Genomic DNA, 24585 nt, shown 5'->3' on the forward strand with positions numbered 1-24585 from the left:
CTTAATTTTCCAACTCTGGAGTAAAAGAGAAACAAAAAACCCAGGTAAAGGAGAATTTCTTTCATATAAAATCAGGGAGAATTCAGGGGTGTGACAAAGCAGTTTATAAACTCAGACTTTTAGTTGCTTCCTGTGCAAACTAAATATAAACAAAATTTGATTAGTGACATTCGACCTATCATTTATGCAATGTCCCTGAAGCAGATTAAAGCTGTAGAACATTTCATTGTGTGAACAGATGACAGTGATTACTTATGAACTATTTGCTAATAGCCATCTTCCCTTAACTGTATATATAAAAAGGCAATTTACTTCCTGAACTTTGCTACTTAAAGAATCTATAACCAATCAGGATGTCACTTTTTAAATAATATTTGGTTTTCAGCACAGAGCACAGCTGGGAGATGCATATTTTAAAAAACACATTAACATAACATTAGGGAGGGATTCTGTCATATATCTTTGATCCCTTATGACACATCACCCATCCTTTTGTTCTGCACAAGAGAGTTCTTATCTCTACATTTTTACCAGATTTGCTTTTCTTACTGAATTAACGCAACATTTTTAGATTGGTCAAATAGGTCTTGGTAGGGTTTAAATCAGTGATCCTTCGACTGAAGCTCCGGAGCTACAAGTGGCTCCTTAATGTGTTCTGCAGCTCTTTGCAGCACATGATATTAAAACACTGTGGTTAATTATTGACCAGTCAGGACGCTCTTACTATATAGATATCTATCTAGTAAATGAAACAATGAATTCACACTACTACAGCTCTTTTGGGTAATGTTGATCGCTAATTTGGCTCCTAAACCACGGAGGTCTGAGTATTACTGATTTAAATAAACACTTAAAAGAATCTTTAAAATGGCATTTCAGCGCATGAATAAGTATTTTATTTTCCGTGAACTGTTTCCTGTTTTCTTTAGTTGTCAAATTTTTGTGAGATTCCTACTTCATTAATATAGTAAGTCTGCATTGTTGAAGAGAGCATCCTCTTTTTTTATATGTATATATCCATTGTTCTGTTTTGTGGTTTCCCACCATGGAAGAAACTAGCTTCTCTGATCCTTGATGTTTCTCATCCCCATGGTGGTTGAGCAATACTGCCAGTTAGTTAACAGTTCTGTTAGTCTTGTGCCACTCCATGAATCTTGTTCGATGGTATCACAGAAGAACACTGGCTGCACAGCCAACAAAGGCAAGACATGTTTTTTCCATGTATATATTAGGACTTCCTTTGCTGTTTATCTGACGCTTTAAATCATTCTTTTGGGGCAGATGTCTGGAAACATTCAGTGGGATATATCCATACTTCACAAGATACCTTCATTGAGCCAGAGGCTCGGCCCATTGTTTCAGAGCTCATCCTAATTGTATATAAAGTTTTAGAGCACCAGAGGTTTGCATGGACCTTTTTAGAGAGAATAAATACTGTCTTGAGGATATTACTAGCCGTGTTAGATACGATACAAAAGCATGCAAAGAAAATTGACATCATGCAAGGCAGATGGAAGGAGGTTAATTCAAATAAGGATAGTGTGTTTCTTGTTTTCGTAAGGTATGCATAATGTTAGTTCCAACTTTTAAAACTTAAATGTTGCCGTAGGAGTGTGAGTCAGTGTTAGAGAGGTGGGATTTTGAAGCCAGGTAAGGAGGCAACATTAATATACAGGTATGGGAAGGATAGTCCAGGAATTTAGAGGACATGCAGGCATGTGTGGGAAGGGGAAGCAAAGACAACATGAAGGGCAGTAGACTTGGCAGAGCATATGATCCTAATAGGAGACTGACAGGAAACAAGAGATGAGATGGTTGGCAGTGGCAGGGCTATGACTAGGGGATATGAATTTGAAGTGGAAAGCGATTGGGAGTAATGGAGGCTGCAAAAAGGGAGTAATATGGACAAGTATTGGCAGAGGAAGATGAGTTTGTCAGTGCCACTTTAGTCAGGCTGGAGGGATGTAAGAAGGGAGTCCTGTACTCCAGAAAGAAGAAGGTTGCCGTAATCTAAGCAGATTACTACCAAGGTGTGGATAGCTGTCTGTAAAATAAACAGCAAGTTAAAATTTTGCATCCCTTGATTTATACAGTCAGCCATTCTCATTTAAGATACTTCTATTCAGAAGCTAAGACAGTTAATGCACGTCCATCATTGGAAATGTTTTGTTTGAGCAACTCCAGGATCATTTTGACAGAACGGAATTGTAAATAGCTGAAATGAGTCATCCTATGGTAAATTTTATTCAGTAGTGCTGGGAAATTTCTCATCATCAAGGATCTTCACACATGAAGTTTAGAAGAGCTAACTTTTCTCACCATTCTTCTTTTGTGTATATGTGAAGCTAACTAGACAACTGATGATGTGGTATGATCTTCATTGTCATCAATTTATGATATTGTTGTGTCTAGGTTGTGGCACTTTCATCTTGGCACCACTCTGCTGTCTGACCAAGACTAATGAGTGGATGTGACAGCTGGTTTAGGTTCAAATTCGGCAAAATGAGAAAAGGCTGCGGACACCTAATTGATTGAGTTTGTTTTGCCCAGGCAAATTGTTAGGTGTCCTTTTGGATACTGAGCTGAATATGGAAGTGCAGGTTTCAAGGTTCATTACCTTGAGTGGATTTTTTTTTCATTTCCAGAATTTTAACATTATGTTGGTACAGGTTTATGTGCAAGAAGTCTTCTGTATTCTTAATTGTGTGCCTAAAATGGAACCAATGCAGACTTCTGTGCTGTAATCATTTTCTGCTGTTTTTAAGTAGTAATCTCCTCTTAGTTTCAGTGATTGAGCTTTTGAAGATTTTCCATATAAAACATCATTTATGACATCTGTTAAACTGGATTAAATAGTAGATCCAGCGGACCGTGGCTGCCTCTTGTCAGTTGAGTTTGCATTTTAGCATAAAGGGATGTGACAGCACATCTGCTTTTGCTGCATCAGAAATCAACAGAAGTTGGAACTGAGGACAGCGATAGGAGATATTCCAGTTACTATAAGGACAAATGGAAAATTATAGACCAACTGTCTGGCCAAATTAATAATCAGAATTGGTGATGTAGTACTGTGCAAACAAACAAGATGTATGGTCAGGTTGCTTAATGCACTAGTGCAGGGATCGGCAACCTTTCAGAAGTGGTGTGCCGAGTCTTCGTTTATTCACTCTAATTTAAGGTTTCGCGTGCCAGTAATACATTAACGTTTTTAGAAAGCCTCTTTCTGTAAGTCTATAGTACATAATTAAACTATTGTTGTATGTAAAGTAAATAAGGTTTTTAAAATGTTTAAGAAGCTTCATTTAAAATTAAATTAAAATGCAGAATCCCCCGGACCGGTGGCCAGGACCCGGGCAGTGTGAGTGCCACTGAAAATCAGCTCGCGTGCCGCCTTCGGCACACGTGCCATAGGTTGCCTGCCCCTGCACTAGTGAAAGGTGATCAGATACAATGGTGATGAATGCAGTATAAGAATCTGTGTAGAGAGATACAGAATATGCGGGAAAGTTGGGTTTAGTTTTCAATCTCTTGCTCCCCCAACTCAGGGGGAAGGTCTGTAGAAGCAGACCACTCAGATCCTTGGGGGCAGTGTAAAAGGGAAGTGCCTCCTTTTAGTAGACAGTGATTCCACTGACTAATGGGGTGACAATCACAAACCATGAAAAATGTCACCCCTCCTTCATATGTTCAGAAAGATCTGGCATCCATGACCACTGTATCTTGAGAGAGATTGGTTTAAATCTGTGCAAAGATAAGGCAAGTCTATGAGTTTTAAAGGGTCATTGAATCTTTGTTTCTTCCCATATTCCCTACCCGCACCACCTTAATCCTCATGTTTTATTAAAGAAAATTAATAGATAAATAAATAGATCTATGTGGTCCCTATGATTCTGTTGTGGCCACAGTCATAGCTGAGGGAAAATACCATTAAAGAGTGTGTGTTTTGTTAAACAGCTACATAAAAACTGGTATCCTGTTTTACCTTGCCTGTGAGTTCAAATGAAATTGATGATGTGCTCTGTTGAAAGAACTGTTTGATCTGGACTTGGTGTCTCTTTTAATAAGTATGCATTCAGAAGCAAACGGACATGTATTTGGCAGCTTTATACCAAGCTTTTTCCAAGCAAAATGATGTGGTAGGCAAAAGGCATCAGTTTATCAACTGCTTAAAAAAAAAAAAAAAAAAAAAAAAAGCTTTGCCATTTATTGAATTTTAAAGTGTGTTGTCAACTTGTAATCTAGACCGTTTCAAAAACCAAGTTAAAGAACTTGAGTTTCTACACCTGCTTTAGACCCCCACCAGCTTGAGATTTTACAAGCCATTATTGCTAGTTTTCTTAATGTTTTTCTGTGTGATTGACTCCAAGTGGAGGAAACTAACTGTACAGAGGAAATACTAAAACATCATATACACAGTGCTGCCAAATACACAAAATAAACAAATAGACGTAATAGAGAACTGTTTTTCTTCTATGATTTGGTTACAGTAATTTTAAGTATTGTATAAATATATAGTAGGTTAAAAAACTTATACTGAAGTGTGATGTATAAGTTGCTGGTATTCTTTTTAAGCAAACCGTGATCTGTGTTCAAAGTTCTCATTTTTAGTCTTTGGTAGGTGAAAAGGGTAGAGTCTCAATTTTTCGTGAGTTGGGATTAGTCAGTTTTAGTGATTTCGTGTCAGCCCAAACAGGCCTCCCAACTATAATTTGGATACAGACAATATAGAAAGCTTTGTGGAAAATTTAAAATAGATATATACAAAGCCTTAATGAGAATGAAATCTGTTGGCTAATAAAATGTGATTTATTTTTGAACATAAGGTGAATACACGGGTTTATTTGTTTTTAAAGAAACGCTACAAGATAGTTTTGGCCACACATTTAGGTTTCATTTTAAACTTTAAAGCACTACAGAAAGTACAAGTGTCTTAATTCATTAAAAAAGAAAAAGAAAATTCTTTGTTTTAAATATTCTCCAGCAGTTTATTACAAAATGATAATAGGTATCAGCCACAGAAAGTGAAACTGACTGGAAACAGAAAGTGAAAGTGACTAGTCGGTTTTCCCAAGCAGAATGAAGTTCAGAATGTAAACAAATAGCACAGATGGTAAAATGAAATTATATTGTTTTGCTCATCTAAGGTATTAAGATAAAGACATTTTATTTTTAAGGAGACTTTTAAGCTGACAAAGTTCTTTAAGTACATTTAGGAATGGAAGGATTAGCTTTCAATCACTAAATGTCGGTAAGCGTAAATTTCACCATACACACACACAAATCCACCACCACCACAACAAAATCCATGGATAGTAATAGATATTTACAGATAGTCAAAGTAGGAAAAATGCTGCTTGAAAACTTTAGAGTTTGATTTAAGGATATTTGCTTTATGTATTTTGACATGAGGTGTTGACAATTTGGATTTTAACGGTTATAAAGCTTTCACTTTTTGAATCTGAGTCCACTGTCATAAAATAATTGTCTGACCCCCTCCCTATAATTCCTTTAATTGTGAAAAAGTAAATCAATGAACATTGAAAAAAATGCTTAAAAATAGATCTGTCAGATTAAAAAAAAAAAATCAAATTGTGCCAAGATACTTTTATTACATGTTAACTCAAAGAACTAGAAAGGATCTTTAAAAGTACTATAGAGTTTATAATACATGCCATTACACTATGTAAAAAAAACTTAGACGATTTGAAAGAGTTAACTTTCAGAAGGAAAAAATATTATCTGTTAAGAGTATTAGTTGTTTAATAAAGCATAGCTGCCCTCCAGATGAACCCACCAGTGACTCTGCAGTTGGGGTCATTCCAAGTTCATGCGGTGGACTTTTGACTGCCTTCTGTGTATGTGAAAACAGCTGGCAGTTCCTGCAGGGATCACTCATTCAGCCCTGTAACACAAAACTATTGCCAATGGGCACCTGCTGGTGCAGCTTCACAGGAGATCCTTGGGGGAAGCTACCCAACTCATCAGGCATCTGTGGAGATAAAAACAGCGGGGGCTCCCCTGGGATACCCAGCTAATCAGGCATCCATACAGACAACTCATCAGGGGGCTTCACAGATTACCCAGCCAACATGCCGTTGTCAGAATGTATTACGAAGCTTAGTTAACGATGGGATGTGAGCTAATTAAAGGCCCTTTACTTTGATTCTGTGACATAAGTGGGGGTGGGGGAAATGTCTCCAGAATCTCCAAAAAGGTATCCTGTGCGTTCAGTGTTGAATGCAGCTGGCTTCTTTTTTGTTCTTCTGTTGATCAATAACTAAGGACAGAAAGGAGTCAGAGTCTATATGCATGTTGTATATGACACCACCATGATTTCCGCATTTGTAGAAATTCAGTATAGTACTACCTAATTCAAGCTTAAATCAATTCTGTCACTATATTTAATGTTCTGTCAGTATTTCCATTATAAATCACTGTCTTCAGAGGATTGTAACTTGGTCATAAACATTTTGTTCTTGGCTTAAACTTTCTCATACATTTTCTCTGCTGGGCCCACTTGTTTTTTTAAAAAAAAAATCAGTCTGGTATGTTTTATGCTTTCTAAGAGAGAATATATATTAACTGATTTTTAGAAACGCTCTTGTGCTTGAGCAAGGGAGCTGGGGTGGGGGGGAGGTTAATGACCAGTGATATGATCTTGCCACTTCAAATACTTTGCGAATCAATTTTAAATGACTACGGCTTTTAATTTGGAGAAGTCGCTCCTGCCACATGTACACAATAAGTTTTCAAAGACCACAAGTACTTTTATTATTCATATTTCAGGCCCAGGATAATACACGGTTGATAAATATGTATTTATAAGTGGGGAAAATGGCTTCTTGCCTTTCTGTTAAATAATGTATGTTTTTTAAAAAATTCTTTAAATATGTACTATTTATACAATCCATCTAATAATGCATATTTTTTTAAAAAGCTAGGTAATTGTGCATTTGCACAGTAAAGAGGTTGGTCTGTTGTGAGAGTAATTTCTAGTACATTTCCATTAGAGGGGTTTTTATGCTTTAACAAGAGACACAGAAATGCATTAAACATTAACCGGTGACACCACAACAAAAGCCAGGAAATCTATAGTAAAGGATTGGCCACATATTCTTAATTCACTCATTGTGCCTACGTGTTATGTATATAGCTCATAACTCTGCATGATCTTCCTTGTTGTATGTGCTTATAATAGCTTTGTACAACAGCATGAGTTGATAGATTGCCAGTGTTAACTCCGAGTTTGCTTGCTTTTCACTAACACAGTCTGTCCTTGGTGCGTGTCATTGTGCTTGTTCATTAAACAAGATCATGCAGTGTGTTTAAGTTTAGGGAACAGCTACACAGTGAAATAAACAAATAATGCTTTTACTTTGCATTTCGATGTGAGAGGTTTAATTAGTGTAAAATCTTTTTTTAACCAACTAAACTAGATTTTTTTTTGTAGTGAATCCTATAACTGACTAGTAAAAACGCTCAATGAACTGACTGTGGAAATAGCTTGATAAAAACAAGGCAAATAACTTCAGGGGACTAAAACATATTGACTTCTGTTAATTGAAACCTATTGCATTATCCATTACGTTAATCACTATTAGAGACTTGTCCAAACAATATTATTACAACATATATATTCAATGGTAAACTTGTAAAAACTGATTCAAAGTGTTATTAATGTGACTCTTTTAGTACAATATATATTATAAATACAGATCTTATGGACATGGTTCTTACAAACAGGAACTCATAGCACAGGTGCTGACTTTTCAAAGTGCTGGGGGGGGGTGTGCTAGACTCTGGCTCCACCCCAGGCCCCGCCCCCACTTCACCTCTTCCCATCCCCACCCCTCACTTCCTGCCCTGTTCTGCCCCCTTCCCCGAGCACACCACGTCCTCGCTCCTCCGCCCTTCCCCCCCCCAGCCTCCTGCATGCCACGAAACAGCTGTTCACGGCAGGTGAGAAGTGCTGATCCACGTAGGGGAGGGAGTGGATGGGCACTCGCCATTTTCCCCCAGTGGGTGTTCCAGCCCCAGAGCACCCACGGAGTTGGCGCCTATGACTCATAGTACTTTTTTTCTAATTCTTTAGTCTTCTGTTCTGTAGCTTTCATGAAAGTGGTAAAGAAACTTTTCTCATTTGTATGAAGAAGTTTAAGATACATTTGAACGATGATAAAGGATAATTTGATCAGATTTTGTACTACACAGGCTAAAAGAATACACTTTTCAGTAACAGTTTTCTAAGTTTCTCAAATTTTTTTTAATATATACACACACACACACACACATGTTTGAACCTTTGGTTCCCATGACAAACACAACTGAGGTACTAGGTCATTTCAAGCCCAAGCTTTGTGTGGATGAGAGATTTAACTTTGTCAATAACACTTAAAGGAAGTAAGTGTTAAGATAGCAGCAGAAAAAAGAAAACGTTTTCAAACCCTGCATTCGTGCTTAGGACAGCCTTCTTTGCTTCTATGATAAGGAACGTGTGCATTTGACGAAAACTCTGGAAATCTTAATACTAACTGTGCCTGTTCATGGCTTTCCTATATCTGCTCATGGAGGCCTTGCTTCCTGTAATGAACAGCTGTCCCGCTGAATCTAGATACGAAGGATTCTGTTTAGGATTTGCTGTTGTGATGTCAGAATGACTCTCCAGACATCGTGATCTGGATTTTGCAACAGGAAAATCCCAGAAGTGTGAGGGAGTCAGCCATCACATGAGAGACTTACTAGATTTTTCCAACTCCTAACTCTGTTCAGTTGGCACTTAAATTATTCCTGTCTGTCATTGAATTTGCATGCTTATAAGTTCTCTCCCTTCTAGTCCTTAAGACCCTACTTTTTAAATTTGAGACAAAATTCTGAACATCACAGAGGTGGTGATAAGAGTTTAAGAGGAAGTTGCAAGGGCAGCAATTTAGAGCATTCTGCATGACCAACAACATACAGTGTTGGGGAGCCTGTAAGTCCTCTTGGTTGCAAGACTGCTTTGGATTTGCCGTATCCTCACTAGGCTTGGAACATCATGTTTATAATAATAGCACCTAGCTTAAACACAGTTGTTTCTAACATAGTGTCTGTAGCCAGTGTGGATAAGGATTAATTTTTAAAAAATGATAAAATATAATATTGATCTAGATTGGCTGGGAAGCTAGTCAGTATCAGATACTCTGTATTGTATTTTTTGCGAAAGAAATCCCTGCCCAGGCTGGCTTCTACCAAAGCAGTGGACAAAGCCTAGCGAAAAACAAGAATTTTCCACATCTCGGGTTTGTTTTGATTTATATAACAGTGTTTGTTGCCAAACATGATGGGAGAATCTGTCTTTCAAAGGTGCACCGCAAAACAAATGTTAAAAGTGAGTTACACTGAGGCTTTATCTACACTGGAACTTCATCGGCAAAACTTTTGTCGTTCAGGGGTGTTTTTAAAAAAAAAAAAACACCTCAGAATGACAAAGTTTTACCGATGACAAGCACCAGTGTGAACAACGCTTTGTCGTCAAGAGCGCTCTCTTGCTGACAAAGCCGCTGCACTTGTAGAGGGTGGAAGTTTTTTGTCAGCAGGAGAGCTTTCTCCCGCCGACAAACAGCAGCTATACTGCGTGGCTTTTAGCGGCATGGTTGTAGCGGCACAGGTGTCTCACTAAAAGCCCCGTAGTGTAGCCACATGAAATGTTCTCACCATCTGAGATCTATGTGGGTGTTGAAGGTGAGGAAGTATTCACAAAGAATATGTTATAACTGACCTTTATTTAATTACTTCCCTCCCCTCCCCCAAAATCCATCTTGTCATGTCTTGGTTTGCTAAAGGATACCCCTGAATGTATTGTTCTGTAACATTTCATTCAGTGGGTGGATTACAATGAGTTTTAGGTATGTGATGTCTGTTTGTGACATCTTCAGTGAACTAGGAAGTACCAAAAGGATTTACAGAGGATAAAAAGACATTTTTAAAAGTTAGTTTAAACTGATTCCTGTGCTGAATGCCTCACACAGTCTGATTAGTCGGAACAGTCAGTACAGAAATTTGGGCTTAACTCCATTTTCATTTGCTTTGCAGTTTCTTCTGTGTCAGAAGTTTATTATTTGGCATGAGCTTTGATTTACAAAGAAACTGTGTATGGTTTTGATTTTTACAGGACTGGAGTTGCTCTGGATGCATCGTTTCTGTGGGATAACTTAGTTAATGTCTTAAATAAGAATAGTGCCTTTCTTCCCAAAAAATCCTGAAGAAATTTACAAATTATACAAAAACAACGAGGAGTCCTTGTGGCACCTTAGAGACTAACAAATTTTTTTGGACATAAACTTTCGTGGGCTAAAACTCACTTCATGAGATGCATGGTGCCACAAGGACTCCTCGTTTTTGCTGATGCTGACTAACACGGGTACCACTCTGAAACCTGTCACAAATTATACAGCTAAATATATTTAACAATGCACAGCAACACTGCATACATTTAAGATAGGAAAGTGCTAACACTCTACGTGAAACTCTAGAAAATGTAGATAGTGTAATTACCCAAATGGGAATTTGCCTAGGACACAGCAACCAACACACACCTAGTCTTGCAAAAAATACCATGAAATCTTTAGTGATCACAAGTGCTCAGAGTTTTTACACGTCTCATCTAAAAGATGGCATCTCTGGCAGCATAGTGCTAACTAACATTGAATACGATTCAAAGGGAAGTGTGCAAGCCACTGATTTAAAATCTCCAAAGTGGACAGTCAGATTACAGCAAGTTAGATACTGATTTCAGCTGGCAAAGGAAAATGCAGAACAGTTTAGTTTTTAGAGATATTCATTAACTGATTGCTAAACTCAAAGAAGGTTTTAAGACATGATTCATGGGATACCGACCTAGTCTTCACTAGGGGGGGGGAAAAAAAAAGTATGTTAACTTGAGTTATCAAACTCGAGTTTAAGAGCGCACCCTATTTCTCTGCTGTCCTCAGGAAAGAGGCCTCATGTCAGAGAGAGCTGGTGAGGAATCATGGGCCAGATACTGTTTTCACACCACTTTACCAATGTAACTCCATTGATTTCAGTGAATCACTTCATTTGTTTATGAGTAGCAGCCGTGTTAGTCTGTATCCGCAAAAAGAAGAACAGAAGTACTTGTGGCACCTTAGAGACTAACAAAATTTGTTAGTCTCTAAGGTGCCACAAGTACTCCTGTTCTTCTTCATTTGTTTATGACATTGTAAGTGAGATCAGAATCTGGGCTCAACAGTCTCTGTAGTGGAGGATCAGAGAGAAGTTCATTGCCCATTCATGGAGAAGGGAATTGGAAGGTATAGTCCATTTGGAAGGAAGATCAAAGAACGCAGGTGACAATTGGGAGGAAGAATGTGTGAGAGTTGTGGGGTTTTTTTGCAGAGCTTCCAAAACATTTAATTCATGCTGCTTCTGTCCAGGCATGGGGAACAAGGCAAAGAATCAGATGTTATATTCTCAAATATGCATGAACATTTTTTTCAGTCATTTGAATGATGTCCGTGGATCCATTTTTGTTCAATATCTTCATCAGTGATTTAGATAATGGCATATGGGGTCCACTTATAAAGTTAGCGGATGATACCAAGCTGGGAGAGGTTGCAAGTGCTTTGGAGGACAGAGTTTAAATTCCAAATGATCTGGACAAACTGGAGAAATGGTCTGAAGTAAATAGGATGAAATTCAATAAGGACAAATGCAAAGGACTGCACTTGGGAAGGAACAATGAGTTGCACACATACAAAATGGGAAATGATTACCTACGAAGGAGTACTGCCGAAAGGGATCTGGAGGTTGCAGAGGATTTTGCAAGTTAAACATGAGTTAACAGTGTAACACTGTTGCAAAAAAATCCAAACATCATTTTGGGATGTATTAGCAGGAGTGTTGTAACCAAGACATGAAAAGTAATTCTTCTGCTGTTCTCTAGTCTACGCTATACTCCACTGTACTCATCTGGAGTATTGTGTCCAGTTCTGGGCACCACATTTCAGGAAAGATGTGGACAAATTGGAGCAAGTCCAGAGGAAAGCAAGAAAAATGATTAAAGATCTAGAAAACATGATCTATGAGGAAAGATTGAAAAATTGATTTTGTTTAGTCTGGAGAAGATAAGACTGTGGAGGGGACATAAGTTTTTAGTGCATAACTGGTTGTTACAACCAGGAGGTAGAAAAATTATTCTCATTAACCTCTGAGGCCTTGGCTACACTTGCAATTCACAGCGCTGCACTTGCTGTGCTCGGGTGTGAAAAAACACCCCTCCCCCCGAGCGCAGCAAGTGCAGCGCTGTAAAGCACCAGTGTAATCAGCGCTGCAAGCTATTCCTCTCGGAGAGGTGGAGTACTTGCAGCGCTGTGAGTGAGCTCTCACAGTGCTGGCGGCGCGACTACACTCGCGCTGTGAATCGGCGAGTGTAGCCAAGGCCTGAGGATCTGACAAAAAGCAATGGGCTTAAATTGTAGCAAGGGAGGTTTAGGTTGAACGTTGGAAAAAACTTCCTGACTGTCAGGGTAGTTATGCACTGGAATAAGGGCTTGTCTACACTGGCAATTAACAGTGCTGCAACTTTCTTGCTCAGGGGGTGTGAAAAAACACCCCCCTGAATGCAGCAAGTTGCAGCGCTGTAAAGCGCCAGTGTAAACAGTGCCCCGGCGCTGGGAGCTACGCCCCTCGTGGAGGTGGGTTTCTTAGGTTTGGTCTACACTACCCCCCTAATTCGAACTAAGGTACGCAACAAGTACCTTAGTTCGAACTTACCTCGGTCCACACGCGGCAGGCAGGCTCCCCCGTCGACTCCGCGGTACTCCTCTCGCTGAGCTGGAGTACCGCAGTCGACGGCGAGCACTTCCGGGTTCGACTTATCGCGTCCAGACTAGACGCGATAAGTCGAACCCAGAAGTTCGATTTCCAGCCGTCGAACTAGCGGGTAAGTGTAGCCAAGGCCTTAGAGTACTGGGAGAGCTCTCTCCCAGCACTGCGCCACGACCACACAAGGCACGTTAAAGCTCTGTCGTGGCAGCACTTTAGTGTTGCCAGGGTAGACTAGCCCTAAATTGCCTACAGAGGTTGTAGAATCTCCATCATTGGAGATTTTTAAGATCAGGTTAGACAGTTACCTGTCAGGGATGGTCTAGAGATAATACTTAGTCCTGTCTTGAGTGCAGGGGACTGGACTAAATGACCTCTTGAGGTCCCTTCCAGTTCTACGATTCTATGACATCTAATTAGCGATCTGGGAGATCCAAGCTTTATCTGGATTTGGGCTTCCAGTTCTTAGATCTAGGAGAAGCTAGGCATTTTGAGTCTAGTGGTAAGGTGCAGCCTTCTTCATTCAACAGCATGCCTGTTAATTATTAGTCGCTAAAGAAGGAATGTGACCACTCTGAGCAGGAGTTGAGGTGCCCTGTGACAAGTCACTGTAGCAAAAGGGAAGTTTGGGAAATATAAAGAACATATCCAGGATAAAAGGCCAGAGTAATACTTCCTTTTTGATAAGGTGTAGGCAAAGAACTTATTCTGGAAAATTTAAGGATGGAAGAGATTAGGTTTTGTTCTAAGAAGTGCCTTGATTCAAGCTGCATGTTGGTTTATTCCTTAGATTTCCGTACTTCGTAACATTAGCATTTAAATGGTCTAAACTAGGTTTTGAAGTTAACACCTCATTGAGGAAAATAAGGGGGTATGGGTGGATCATGCTTTTGTTGTCATTGTTGTTTAGCTGTAGGCTGTTTTCTGCATGACTAGATAAACAGTGCAATAAGCCATGAATTATATTGTGACTGCTATTTCACAAGGGAAGAGCCAGATACCATCACTTTTAAAAGGAGGAGGCATCAAAAAGTGAGACACCCAAGTTTTCTTTTTGTGTGGACTTCCTTGGATTTCCCTTTGCAATACTCTTCTTAAGCAAGGCACAAATGTGGGTGAATTTCTTGTGGGCTTCCGTCTACTCAGAAAAATTCTCTGGTGCTGAAATGATTTTCAAGAGCTGTTCTAAAAAAACATTTCAGGTAACATGGTTGTACTGGTCTGAGTGGATGGGGCATAGTGTGGTTTATTGGAAATCTTTTTGGTTTTTGTTGGATTTTTTTGCTCATGGGGTAGGCACAACCATCTTACCTGAGACACAGTTGAAAACCATTTCAGAGTTGGGTATTTGGGGGTTGTATGGGAGAAGGTTGGAGGGAAAAGGTGTTAAAAGTACCTATGGGCCTGACCTTATTTCATTTTGTTATTAGGCCTTATCTACCCTACATCCATGAGAACCAGGTGATCTCATTGGCTCATGGTGTCCATATAACCAAATTAATCACCTGGACTATAAAGACATTAATCAAGTTATGGACATGGTTAGGTCTACACTACACCTCCTAAGCATTTTGTAATTAAGGTCTTATCTTCATTGCAAAAAAAGAGGAGTGTTGCTAACTTGAGGTAAAATCCTACTGAAGACAAGGCAGTTGGTAGGTTTCACACAAGTTAGTTGGTCCTGTAAAAGCCTATGAGGAAGTTTAGGCTTTAACTCAAACGAAAACGACAAACTGCCTTGTCTTCACTAGGATTTAGCTAACTCGAGCGAACAACACACTTTTTTTTCCTAGTGAAGGCAATGGATAAGTTTGGATTTGACTCTGCTGTCACCGAATCTCCTGGCTGGGTTACAATTCTACTGTAGCATGGCTATTGTGATGTGCAGGTTGAAAAGATGGGCACCACTTTCACTATGAAATGTTTCAGTTCATATTAAGAATACTGTCGTCATAAGAACAGTTTGCTATGCTTCAAAATAAAGGAGTACAGTTCTCTGGTTTACTCTTCTTCACTCAGATTGTTAATATTTGCCACACCCAATCCATTACACCCCATCAGTCCCACCCACAAGCCAGGGCCGCCCAGAGGATTCAGGGGGCCTGGGTCAAAGCTATTTCGGGGGCCCTTTCCATAAAAACAAGTTGCAATACTATAGAATACTATACTGCAGGGCCTGGGGCAAATTGTCCCCCTCCTCCTCCCCCCCGGGGCAACCCTGCCACAAGCAGAACCTTATTTGAAGACTTTTCTCTCCTCCCCATAAACTGAAATAGTTTTCAAAGCTTTAGGTTTTTTCTACACAAGCACTTAGCTTGTGGCAAGTTGGGGTTGGAATTCACCCTGCACTAGCCTGCTGCACACTAACTGTCCGTGTGAGCCCTGCAGACAAAACACTTCCTTAGCGTGCTTTGAAACCGAAGTAGATCACAGCACACTAGGGAACCATTAGTGCTTGGCAGCGGAGTCCACAGTAAGTGTGCAGCAGGTTAGCATGGGGTAGATTTACACCCCATCTTGCCATGAACTCTTGGTGTAGACCTGCCTTAAGATATCTTTAGTAGAGAAATACATTTTGTGCCATATCTAAATATTCACTTTGTTTTCCCATACATTTGTTCTTACAAAACATATCAAGGAAATTTACATGCCAGTGGAAAAGAACAGGTAACTGGAAATGCATACCACAAATAATATATGCTGGTGTTTGTGTAAGTGGTGACACTGCTGTTGCAGATCATTTTGGCACCCTACCTGCCAAAAGACATTGGGGAATGTAGTCATAAGAGAGGGTGTTGGATTGGCAGATATGAAAATCAAAGTCCTCTATATATCTGGAGAACTGAATGCATCTTGAACAATGGTACTGCACTACTCATGTGCCTTCAACTCTAATCTGTGCTAGTGAAAATGGGCATTCAGCTTCCATACTCAGCTAGTCCATGGCACCTCTGAATCATTGTGGCCTAGAGACACTGGGAACTGGACTGACATTGTCAACTCATTTTACATAGATTAGCTGTCAGCTTACAACCATTTTTGGTGGCCCATCCACTTAAGTGCTCAAATAACATGGTGATGGATGCTGTATAAAAGCCCCAAAAGATAGATATTACCAAAAATAGGAAGGTGCCATCTATTTCTTCACTAGGGAAAATGGATGCCTACCATGTCTTTTCTGTGATAACCTATTCTTTTCCAGTAACCTCTTGTGGATTGTAACATGGTTAAATAATACAATCAAGCAAATACTGGTAGAGGCATTCAACATTAAAATTTAGTGGTTTTTGGTTAAAATCTGGTGAAGAATTTGGATTACATCACTTGAGGCAGGACATCAGGGAAAAAACATTTTAGTCCATTAAAATCCTTATGGTCTAACTATGAAACAAATGTCTGTCTTTGGGCACTTGGTGCTATTTGCTACAACATGCAAACCAAAGTGTCCCTGTTTAACCTTGTTTTTTTTCCTTCGTCATGGACAGAGTATTAAAATTGCCATGTGATGACGAGATGAACTTTTAACCGGTACATTTATGAATTTTTCCTCTTTCGGCTTTACTAAGAAAACAATTCTCATATCGAGGCATTAAAACAGGAATTGTGATTGACTAACACAGATGGTGGACTCCTTTCATCAGAGGAGGAAAATGTGAGGAGAGAACACACAAGCCTTATTTATTCAGGAAAATTTGATTGTTGTGCTGCCCAGTCTGAACTGGGCAAAAAACTTTCCCCAGACAGCTGTTATGAAAGCCCAGTCATTTCATTAATAATAATTTATAATTTGTCCAATTCACATTGACTGGCACCAACCATCACAACCAAGCTAACTAATTTGGCATTCGAGGTCAGTTCTTGACAACTGTTTCAGGACATGGCACTTTTTTCGGTGTGGGCTGAAAATCTAGAGCCAGCAGAAAATCTGCCTGCTCCCACCTAAATACACATTTCATGTGTGAGCCTTTAATCCTTATGGTAACTCTTCTAATCCCTGTAAAAACTATAACCCTCTAGAGAGAACAACACCTGGTTATGGGATAGTTTCAATTCAATTTGTATTTCTAGACTAATCAAAAATAGCATCTACATTAAGTTCAGAAAGGGGTTAAAAATAATTCAGCCAATGAACTGTGCGCTCTGTTTTGTGTCTGTATGGTTAAGTCACAAGAACAGTCATGGGATTTAATTTTCATTCATATGATTAAAATCTGCTTGTTGAGATAATGGAAGATGCTTTGAATAGTTTGCATTTCTTAGCAGGAAAGGAGGAGCTACCGCTCAGTAATCATATAGCTAGCAAAAAATTGCACAGCCTTTAAAAACATTGCAGATGTAAGTAGAAGAAAAAATTGCGTCAGACACATTATATAACTAAATTTTGTTTCTTATTTTGAGTTTTTACCTTATTATAACAAGGATCTCAGGCATATTTCCAAACTACAATTTACAAAATAATGATATGCTCTTTGGTCACTTTTTATATTATGCAAATTATGTATACATACATGCTATTTAATTACTAGAATTGGGGGGCTGAAGGAGACATGGAATTGATGCTCTTGCCCCCATTGATGGCTGCTGATCAAAACACCTTGAGGAAAGGTCATTTTTGAAAAAGAATAAACTTTTGACATCTTTGTCATCGATCAACATGTGATTTTAATATTGTTATACTTTCACTTCTCTGCTAAACTTGGTACAGATTTCCTTTTTAATATAGTCAGTAGATAATATTGGAATATCTAGCTATTCTAAATGATCTTGTTATAACATGAAAATGTTAATCTAAATGAGGATTGTTGTACTGTATTTGCATCTGTGCAAAGGCCCAATCCTGAAGACGTTACAATGAATAATCCTTACATTAGGTTTATTCTTGTATAGATGGCTTTTGTGGCAAGGGCATGTAGACTAGGGTCTGACTTTATAAATTAAGGATATGTAAGATTATTTTTTCTAATACGTACACACTTTGATCCACATGTGTTTTCTGTGTCTACGACACAACAGGGTGTTGAAGTTACTACCTTTCTGAGTTATAGGATGGAGCAAAGGTATCAAAGGAAATTTCCATGAAAGAATTACCAATGAGGGAATTCAAACCTAGAATCCTGTTACACTGGCAGAGCACCATTCATGTCACATGCAGGGGACAGATGAGAATTCTAAACTATTCAAGAAGGAATTTTTAGGCTCTCTTGTTTCTCCTCATCAGTGCAAGGTTTCATGAAGCATCTCTAGGCATTTTACAAAGGCCTGGTCTACGCTACAAAGTAAGGTTGACTAGCTGCATTGTGTCAACCTAGATGAACATGTGTCTATTCTTTAATTTGTCTCCCACCGATGTAAGTGCCCCGTTACAGCGATGCAGTAACACCGCCTCCCTGAATGGGGTTGAGCCGTGCTGGGTGTACTGAGGTCGATGCAGCACAAATGCAGGCACTGCCTTACTTATGTCCACCTTAACAGTTGTCCAGCTGCTGTCCCACAATGCCTGACGCTGACTGCTCTGGTCACAATTGTGAACTCCAGTGCCCAGGGATCACGGAGACTACCAGGCCTCCTTCCTCTCTAAAGCCCCGCAAATTTTTGAAATACCTTTTCCTGTTTGTCCAGTTCGTCAAGCACACCTAACAGCTCTCCATTGTTGTGTGCAGCTGACCAGCTGACCATGCCGGCTCCATGCTCCAGTTGGAGTAGACCGGAGATATTGGATCTCCTGGGCCTGTGGGGAGAAGAGGCTGTGCAAGCACAGCTACAGACCAAAAGCGCAAACAACTGTCATTCTGCATCTGCCAATCTGGTAACTGAATCTTTCCTTGGTGCTGTCAGGGTGGCCAGCGTATGGCTTCATGAGCAAGGGGGAGGCTGGGTCCCCCACGATCATTATTGGCATTCCAACATCACCAATGGTAATCTGCCGGTCAGGAGGGAAAGTCCCAGCTTGTAGCTTTTTGAACACTCTTGTGTTCTTACAGATGCATGCGTCATGCACCTTCACTGATGTCAGTGGTTCACCAATGCTTGCATAACCATAGAAAAGTCTCCCTTTCTGTTGATGTACTCTGTGGCCAGGTGATCTGGTGCCAAAATAAGGATGTGTGTTCTATCACTCCACTGCAGTTCGGGAAACCATTGCTGCAAATCCATCCACCATGTCCTGTACAGTGCCCAGAGTGTCAGTCCTGCGTTGCAGGACACGATTAATGGCCCTGCACACTTGCATGACCGTGTTCCCCCACTGAATTTCCAAAATGATTTCCCACTGACTGGTGCTAGTCCGGCGTTGCACATTTCCACGCAGTGATCACCATGCTCGTCTCCACTGTCAGTGCAGCTCTCATTTTGGGGTCCCTGCACTGGAAGGCAGGGGTTTGCTCTGTGCACAGATCCAGGAATATGGCCTTGCTCATCCGAAAGTTCTGCAGGCACTGCTCGTTATCCCAAGCCTGCATTATGATGCAGTCCCACCAGCCAGGGCTCATTTCTCTGGCCCAGAAGTGGTGCTACACCATCTGCAGCTGCTCTGTGAATGCCAGGGTCCTACTAGGCATCCTTTTCACTACTGATAACTGTTCTCAGTTAGAGGTAAGGGTGCTGGGTTGTTTTGTTTTGTGTTTGGCTTAACTTTGGGATGTGATCTTATCTAAGTGGCTAAAGAATTAATGGAGCACTGGGACTGACCTACCTTTCACTCTAGCTGGTGTTTTTTCAGTATCTTCATTCAGTAATGGCCAGTGTTCTCATAACGCCTGCTCGGATTAGATATGTCTTAATCCTTCACCTATATCATGAAAGATATGATTAGGAAAGAGGCCAATACTTTTATAATGGTTCTGCACATGCCTTCATTACAGTCCATTGAGATTTCCCTTACATTAGTTCAAATCTTTGTCCTCTGCTGTAGTACTTGTCTGTCAACATAGCCATCTACCTCTGGCCAAAACCATCCTGCACTTTTCCCTAAACATGGCATTGCTACCCCCCCAGCTGTAAAATAGATGCACTTTAAAACCCCGTTACTGAAATGTATTTAAATAGCTTCTTAACTTGCTACAAAATGTAAAGTACACTAGTACAAGCATATTTCTGGGAGTGTTTGCCTTGAAGGTTTTCACATATCTCTGCAAAAGGATAGCTGTATGTCTAAATAACATTCCAGTGAGTTTTCTGAAAGGTTAAACTAGGGTCACTGGCATTTAACTACTTGTTTTGGGAGAGGTTTCACTAGACAGTTAATTCTATTTAGCAGTTTTCATTTGTTTCGTTTGTTCACTTGACTACTATAGTTAGGCATAGATGTGATTTCTTATTTACTGTCACTCTAGAACTTTTCAAATTGCATAATGATAGAACACAGGTAAATGTTCTTTCTCAATCCTTTTCTGATAAAACATCTACAGTGAGAGTTCATGTTTATCAATAAGATCCTCTCCTGATTCGTGCCAGCAAACATACTTTAACTTCATTTGATCAGAATATAAATTGGCTATGTATTGTTTGTTTTTTGATTGAAATGACTAATTTACTTTATATGCTATACAGCTCAGTATATATAAAGCCAAGTTGAGTTAGTACATTTGGCGGGGGGAAAATAGGTTGACCTATTCTGCTGCCTAAGTAAAAAAGTAGTGTAAACATAGCCATCGGATTCAACCGTGCTGCTGAAGTCAATGGCAAAACTCTGTTGACTTTGACACGAGCAAGATTCGACCCTAAATCATTTAGCATTCCAAAGGGGAGAAACTGGATGACTTCTGCAAATATTTATTTTTTAAAAAGTGTCAAGACACTGAAACACTTTACAAAATCAAATATCATTTGTAGAAATTTGCATAGTTGATGCAAGTTACAATTGTACTACTTAAAAAATTTCCTCTAATTCCAGGCCATTAGAGTAACACTTTTTCTTAAAACTTCCCACCATTGTGCTGCCATTGGTGCAGATCCACTGATGGTTGCAATGAGTGAAACTCTGGTGTGGAATAGCCAATGATGTTTTAACCAACGTGGGCTAAATAACACTGTAAGATACAAGTGGCTGGCCTTACACTGGTGCTACTTCCAGTGGAATGATAACTGTGGGGCAATCTTAAGGAAAATACTAATGCAGACAAGGCCTTTCTGAATATAAGACATAGTGATTATGGAATTAGACTGTAGATGCATATCTTCAAACAATCAAAAATTCTCTTTTCATGCTGCCATGTAAGTGTGACATGCAGATATTGAGAACTGCACATATTCTGGTCTTTAGCACTATAGTAATATTTAAAGTAAAGCAATAAAAAGGAGAATTGCATAAATCAGTGTTTAAAAATTAAACACAGCTTGTTTCAACAAATCTTGATAATTTAGAATTCTGTTTTTTTTTTTGTTTTTTTTTTTTTTTTTTATTTCCCATTGTTTCTCTTACTGTAGTTTGCTGGGACTTTATCAGATGGTTTGGGAAAGACGATGGATAATCGACATCAAACTGAACGAGAGTACATTCGATACCATGGCGCAACCAGTGGAGAACATCTAATAGCAGGGATCCATGGACTTGCTCATGGTAATTTGTGCATCAATAGATTATACTATTGTAATAACGGTTCCTTTGTTATCTCTGTCACTGTGGATTCAAAGTGATAGGATTCAGAAAAACAATGCAGTTCAATTTAAGCCACTCCACACTGGTTGGTTACAAGTGGCTTAAGGTAATGGAGCAATTGCTGGCTTTCCTTTTAATTTAATTGTGTTTTTAATTTTGGCCAAGGCAACTAGATTTGAGAATAGGTCCTATTGAAGTGTACTGTTGGATATCAAAACTAAATTTAGGAAAGAGATCAGCCAAAATTTCTAATTTCCATATAGGTTCATAAATATGCTTACAATCACTTTGTAAGGGACAAATAATAAGATAATATTCAGCCAGTGGTACAAATGAATAAATAAGTGTATCGCGCTTAGCTTCCCCTGCTTTCACTCAGTTCCCACAAATTCCAGTTTTCTTGCACAATCCGGCCCTTAGCCTGTCTGTATTCAAAGTTGCACCTGTTTAACTTTCAGCTATCTTAAAACAAAAAACAAAACAAAAAAAACAGTTTATTTAAACTGGTGCAAAAGACCGTGTGGACACTCTTAATTTGATTGAAGACAATTTTGGCAATTTAGCTTGTCGATTCTCTGCTGAATTAAGCTAAATCGATATAAGCCAGGTTTAAATCATTTGAATATTCACAGTGTATTTTGTATCAGTTTCATTAAATTTGTTTAAAATTGTGCCTTTAGTTAACCTGGTGCAATTTCAAATGCAGTCTGTATGATTATCAAAAAGTCTTGTACTTAAGAAATGTAAAATTAGGGGAAATTTGTTTATTCAGTCTCTGTCTTAGACTGAAATAGTTTTCTAGGTAGTTGAAGCCCCATCACTTGAGATAGGTGATGGCCCAAAAATGGAAAAGGTTCGTTTCTGTAAGTTGTTTCCATATCTAACTCTTGTAGTTTACTTAAGTGCAGGAATAAAAAAATTTATATGAGAAAGATAGCAGTTCTAAATGGATCACATTAGACTTCCCTTTGAATGCAAAGCATTTTGATTATTTCAGGTACAGAACATTAGGTGTGTTCTCAAATCAGGTATAAATTATGTTGTTAGCAACATGTGAAATCTGAAATATGATTGTTTTAATGAAGAGTCAGTTAGAAAGATTCATTAGCTGATTAGCTTCTTTGACTTGAATCCTTTTTGTTTTTTTAATGTTTCCAATTTCCATTTCTTCAAAGAAGCAGTTGACTGTTAAATTCTGTCTGTTGAACTGTAGTTTTCCCAAATACTCCACTGTATGGCAAAGTTACCCAAATGAAACAATTAAACATAGCATATGCTATATGCTTCTCGACTCCACAACTTATGTACCAACAATACTGTTTGTACTACCAACATCACAATGTTTACTGTCTTTTGGCTGTGATGTAAAATCTGTAGGGCAGTCAAAGAAGTCTATGGAGCTAGGTCAGTTGATACTAGGGTGACCAGACAGCAAGTGTGAAAAATCGGGATAGGGGGTGGGGGGTAACAGGAGCCTATATAAGAAAAAGACCCAAAAATCGGGACTGTCCCTATAAAATCGGGACATCTGGTCACCCTAGTTGATACCAGCTGAGGATCTGCCTTTTAAGTTCCTAACCCCTTGTTGGGCCCTCAAGTTCTCATGGACATTAACATTTTGCAAGAATGAGATGCCTGTCCCCAGTGTCCTGGTCAAAATTCCACTTCGCCTGCTTAAATTTCTCATTATATTTCCAACTGAACACAGTATTTTTTTTTTTCCTGTCCTAAGCTGTTGTGTAATATTTTGTGTTCTGTTAAATCCTTGTCACACTGTTGGAGGTGGCTTCACTTCAGCAGTAGACAAAATACTTTTGTGTATGGATAGCATCAGGATAAATTGCCCTGTACAAATATAAGACTATATTATTAGATTAATAAAAAAAAAAAACATTCAAACTTTTCATGTGCTGCATTAAGTGAGTAACATGCTTTCCCACTATCAAGAACTTTCAAAAAAGTAAATCATTTAACATTGTCAGCTGTAATAACATCCTGTCGTTTTATTTTTAGTGGCAAAGCAGTTGGTCCACTTACAGTCTTTGTTGTCTTTGCTAGGAATCATTGGTGGATTAACAAGTGTAATAACCTCAACAGTAGAAGGTGTCAAAACTGAAGGAGGAGTCAGTGGTTTCATATCAGGCCTTGGGAAAGGGCTGGTTGGCACAGTAACCAAACCAATGGCTGGTGCCCTTGATTTTGCTTCTGAAACAGCGCAGGCAGTGAGAGACACTGCAACTCTTAGTGGCCCCAGGTCAGTGAATGCTTTTCATTTCTAATCATAATAAAGTGTCTACAAAAGCATATTGCAATACCTTCTGCAATTTTGTAATGGATTTTGTTTCCTAGCCCAAAGGAATTGTAATTTTATAATTATTACTTTGTATTATTAGTTTTGCTTCTAGTTGATTTAATTAGATCCTTTTTGAAATGCTGCATTTAATTACCTCCTTTTTGAAATACTGCATTTGTAGACTAACTAATATGGCCTTTTGTACTAGTAAAATTGGTACAGAAAAGCTACAGTGTAATATAGGAGATTCTCATTACTAAGAACATAAGAATGGCCATACTGGGTCAGACCAAAGGTCCATCTAGCCCAGTATCCTATCTTCCAACTGTGGCCAATGCCAGGTGCCTCAGAGGGAATGAACAGAACAGGTAATCATCAAGTGATCCATCCCCCCATCGTCAGGGCCGGCTCCAGGCACCAGCTTCTCAAGGAGGTGCTTGGGGTGGCCGCTCAGGAGAGGGGTGGCAGGTCCAGGTATTCAGCGGCAATTCGGCGGACGGTCCCTCACTCCACTTGGGAGTGAAGGACCTCCCGCCAAATTGCCGCCGCAGATCGCGATTGCGGCTTTTTTGTTTTGTTTTGTTTTGTTTTTTGTTTTGGCTGCTTGGGGCGGCCAAAACCCTGGAGCCGGCCCTGCCCGTCGTCCATTTCCAGCTTCTGGCAGACAAAGGCTAGAGACACCATCCCTACCCATCCTGGTTAATACCCATTGAGGGACCTGTCCTCCATGAACTTATCTAGTTCTTTTTTGAACCCTGCTATAGTCTTGGCCTTCACAACATCCTCTGGCAAGGAGTTCCACAGGTTGGCTGTGCGTTGTGTGAAAAAATACTTCCTTTTGTTTGTTTTTAACCTGCTGCCTATTAATTTCATT

The 24585-nt window shown here is 39.4% G+C and overlaps 1 protein-coding gene across 17 annotated transcripts in view; it reads left to right on the top strand.

Annotated features, from left to right (window-relative positions):
- The window catches only part of VPS13D (vacuolar protein sorting 13 homolog D), a 192412-nt gene that overhangs the window by 120816 nt on the left and 47011 nt on the right, over positions 1–24585 (top strand). For all 17 annotated transcript variants that reach the window (XM_065575036.1, XM_065575035.1, XM_065575034.1 and 14 more), the window contains 2 exons: positions 21247–21379; positions 23477–23672. In XM_065575036.1, the coding sequence (XP_065431108.1) occupies positions 21247–21379; positions 23477–23672 (329 nt within the window). The remainder of the gene's footprint in view (positions 1–21246; positions 21380–23476; positions 23673–24585) is intronic.

The sequence above is a fragment of the Chrysemys picta genome, chromosome 21 (genome assembly GCF_011386835.1).
Source record: "Chrysemys picta bellii isolate R12L10 chromosome 21, ASM1138683v2, whole genome shotgun sequence".
Classification (NCBI taxonomy): Eukaryota; Metazoa; Chordata; order Testudines; family Emydidae; genus Chrysemys; species Chrysemys picta.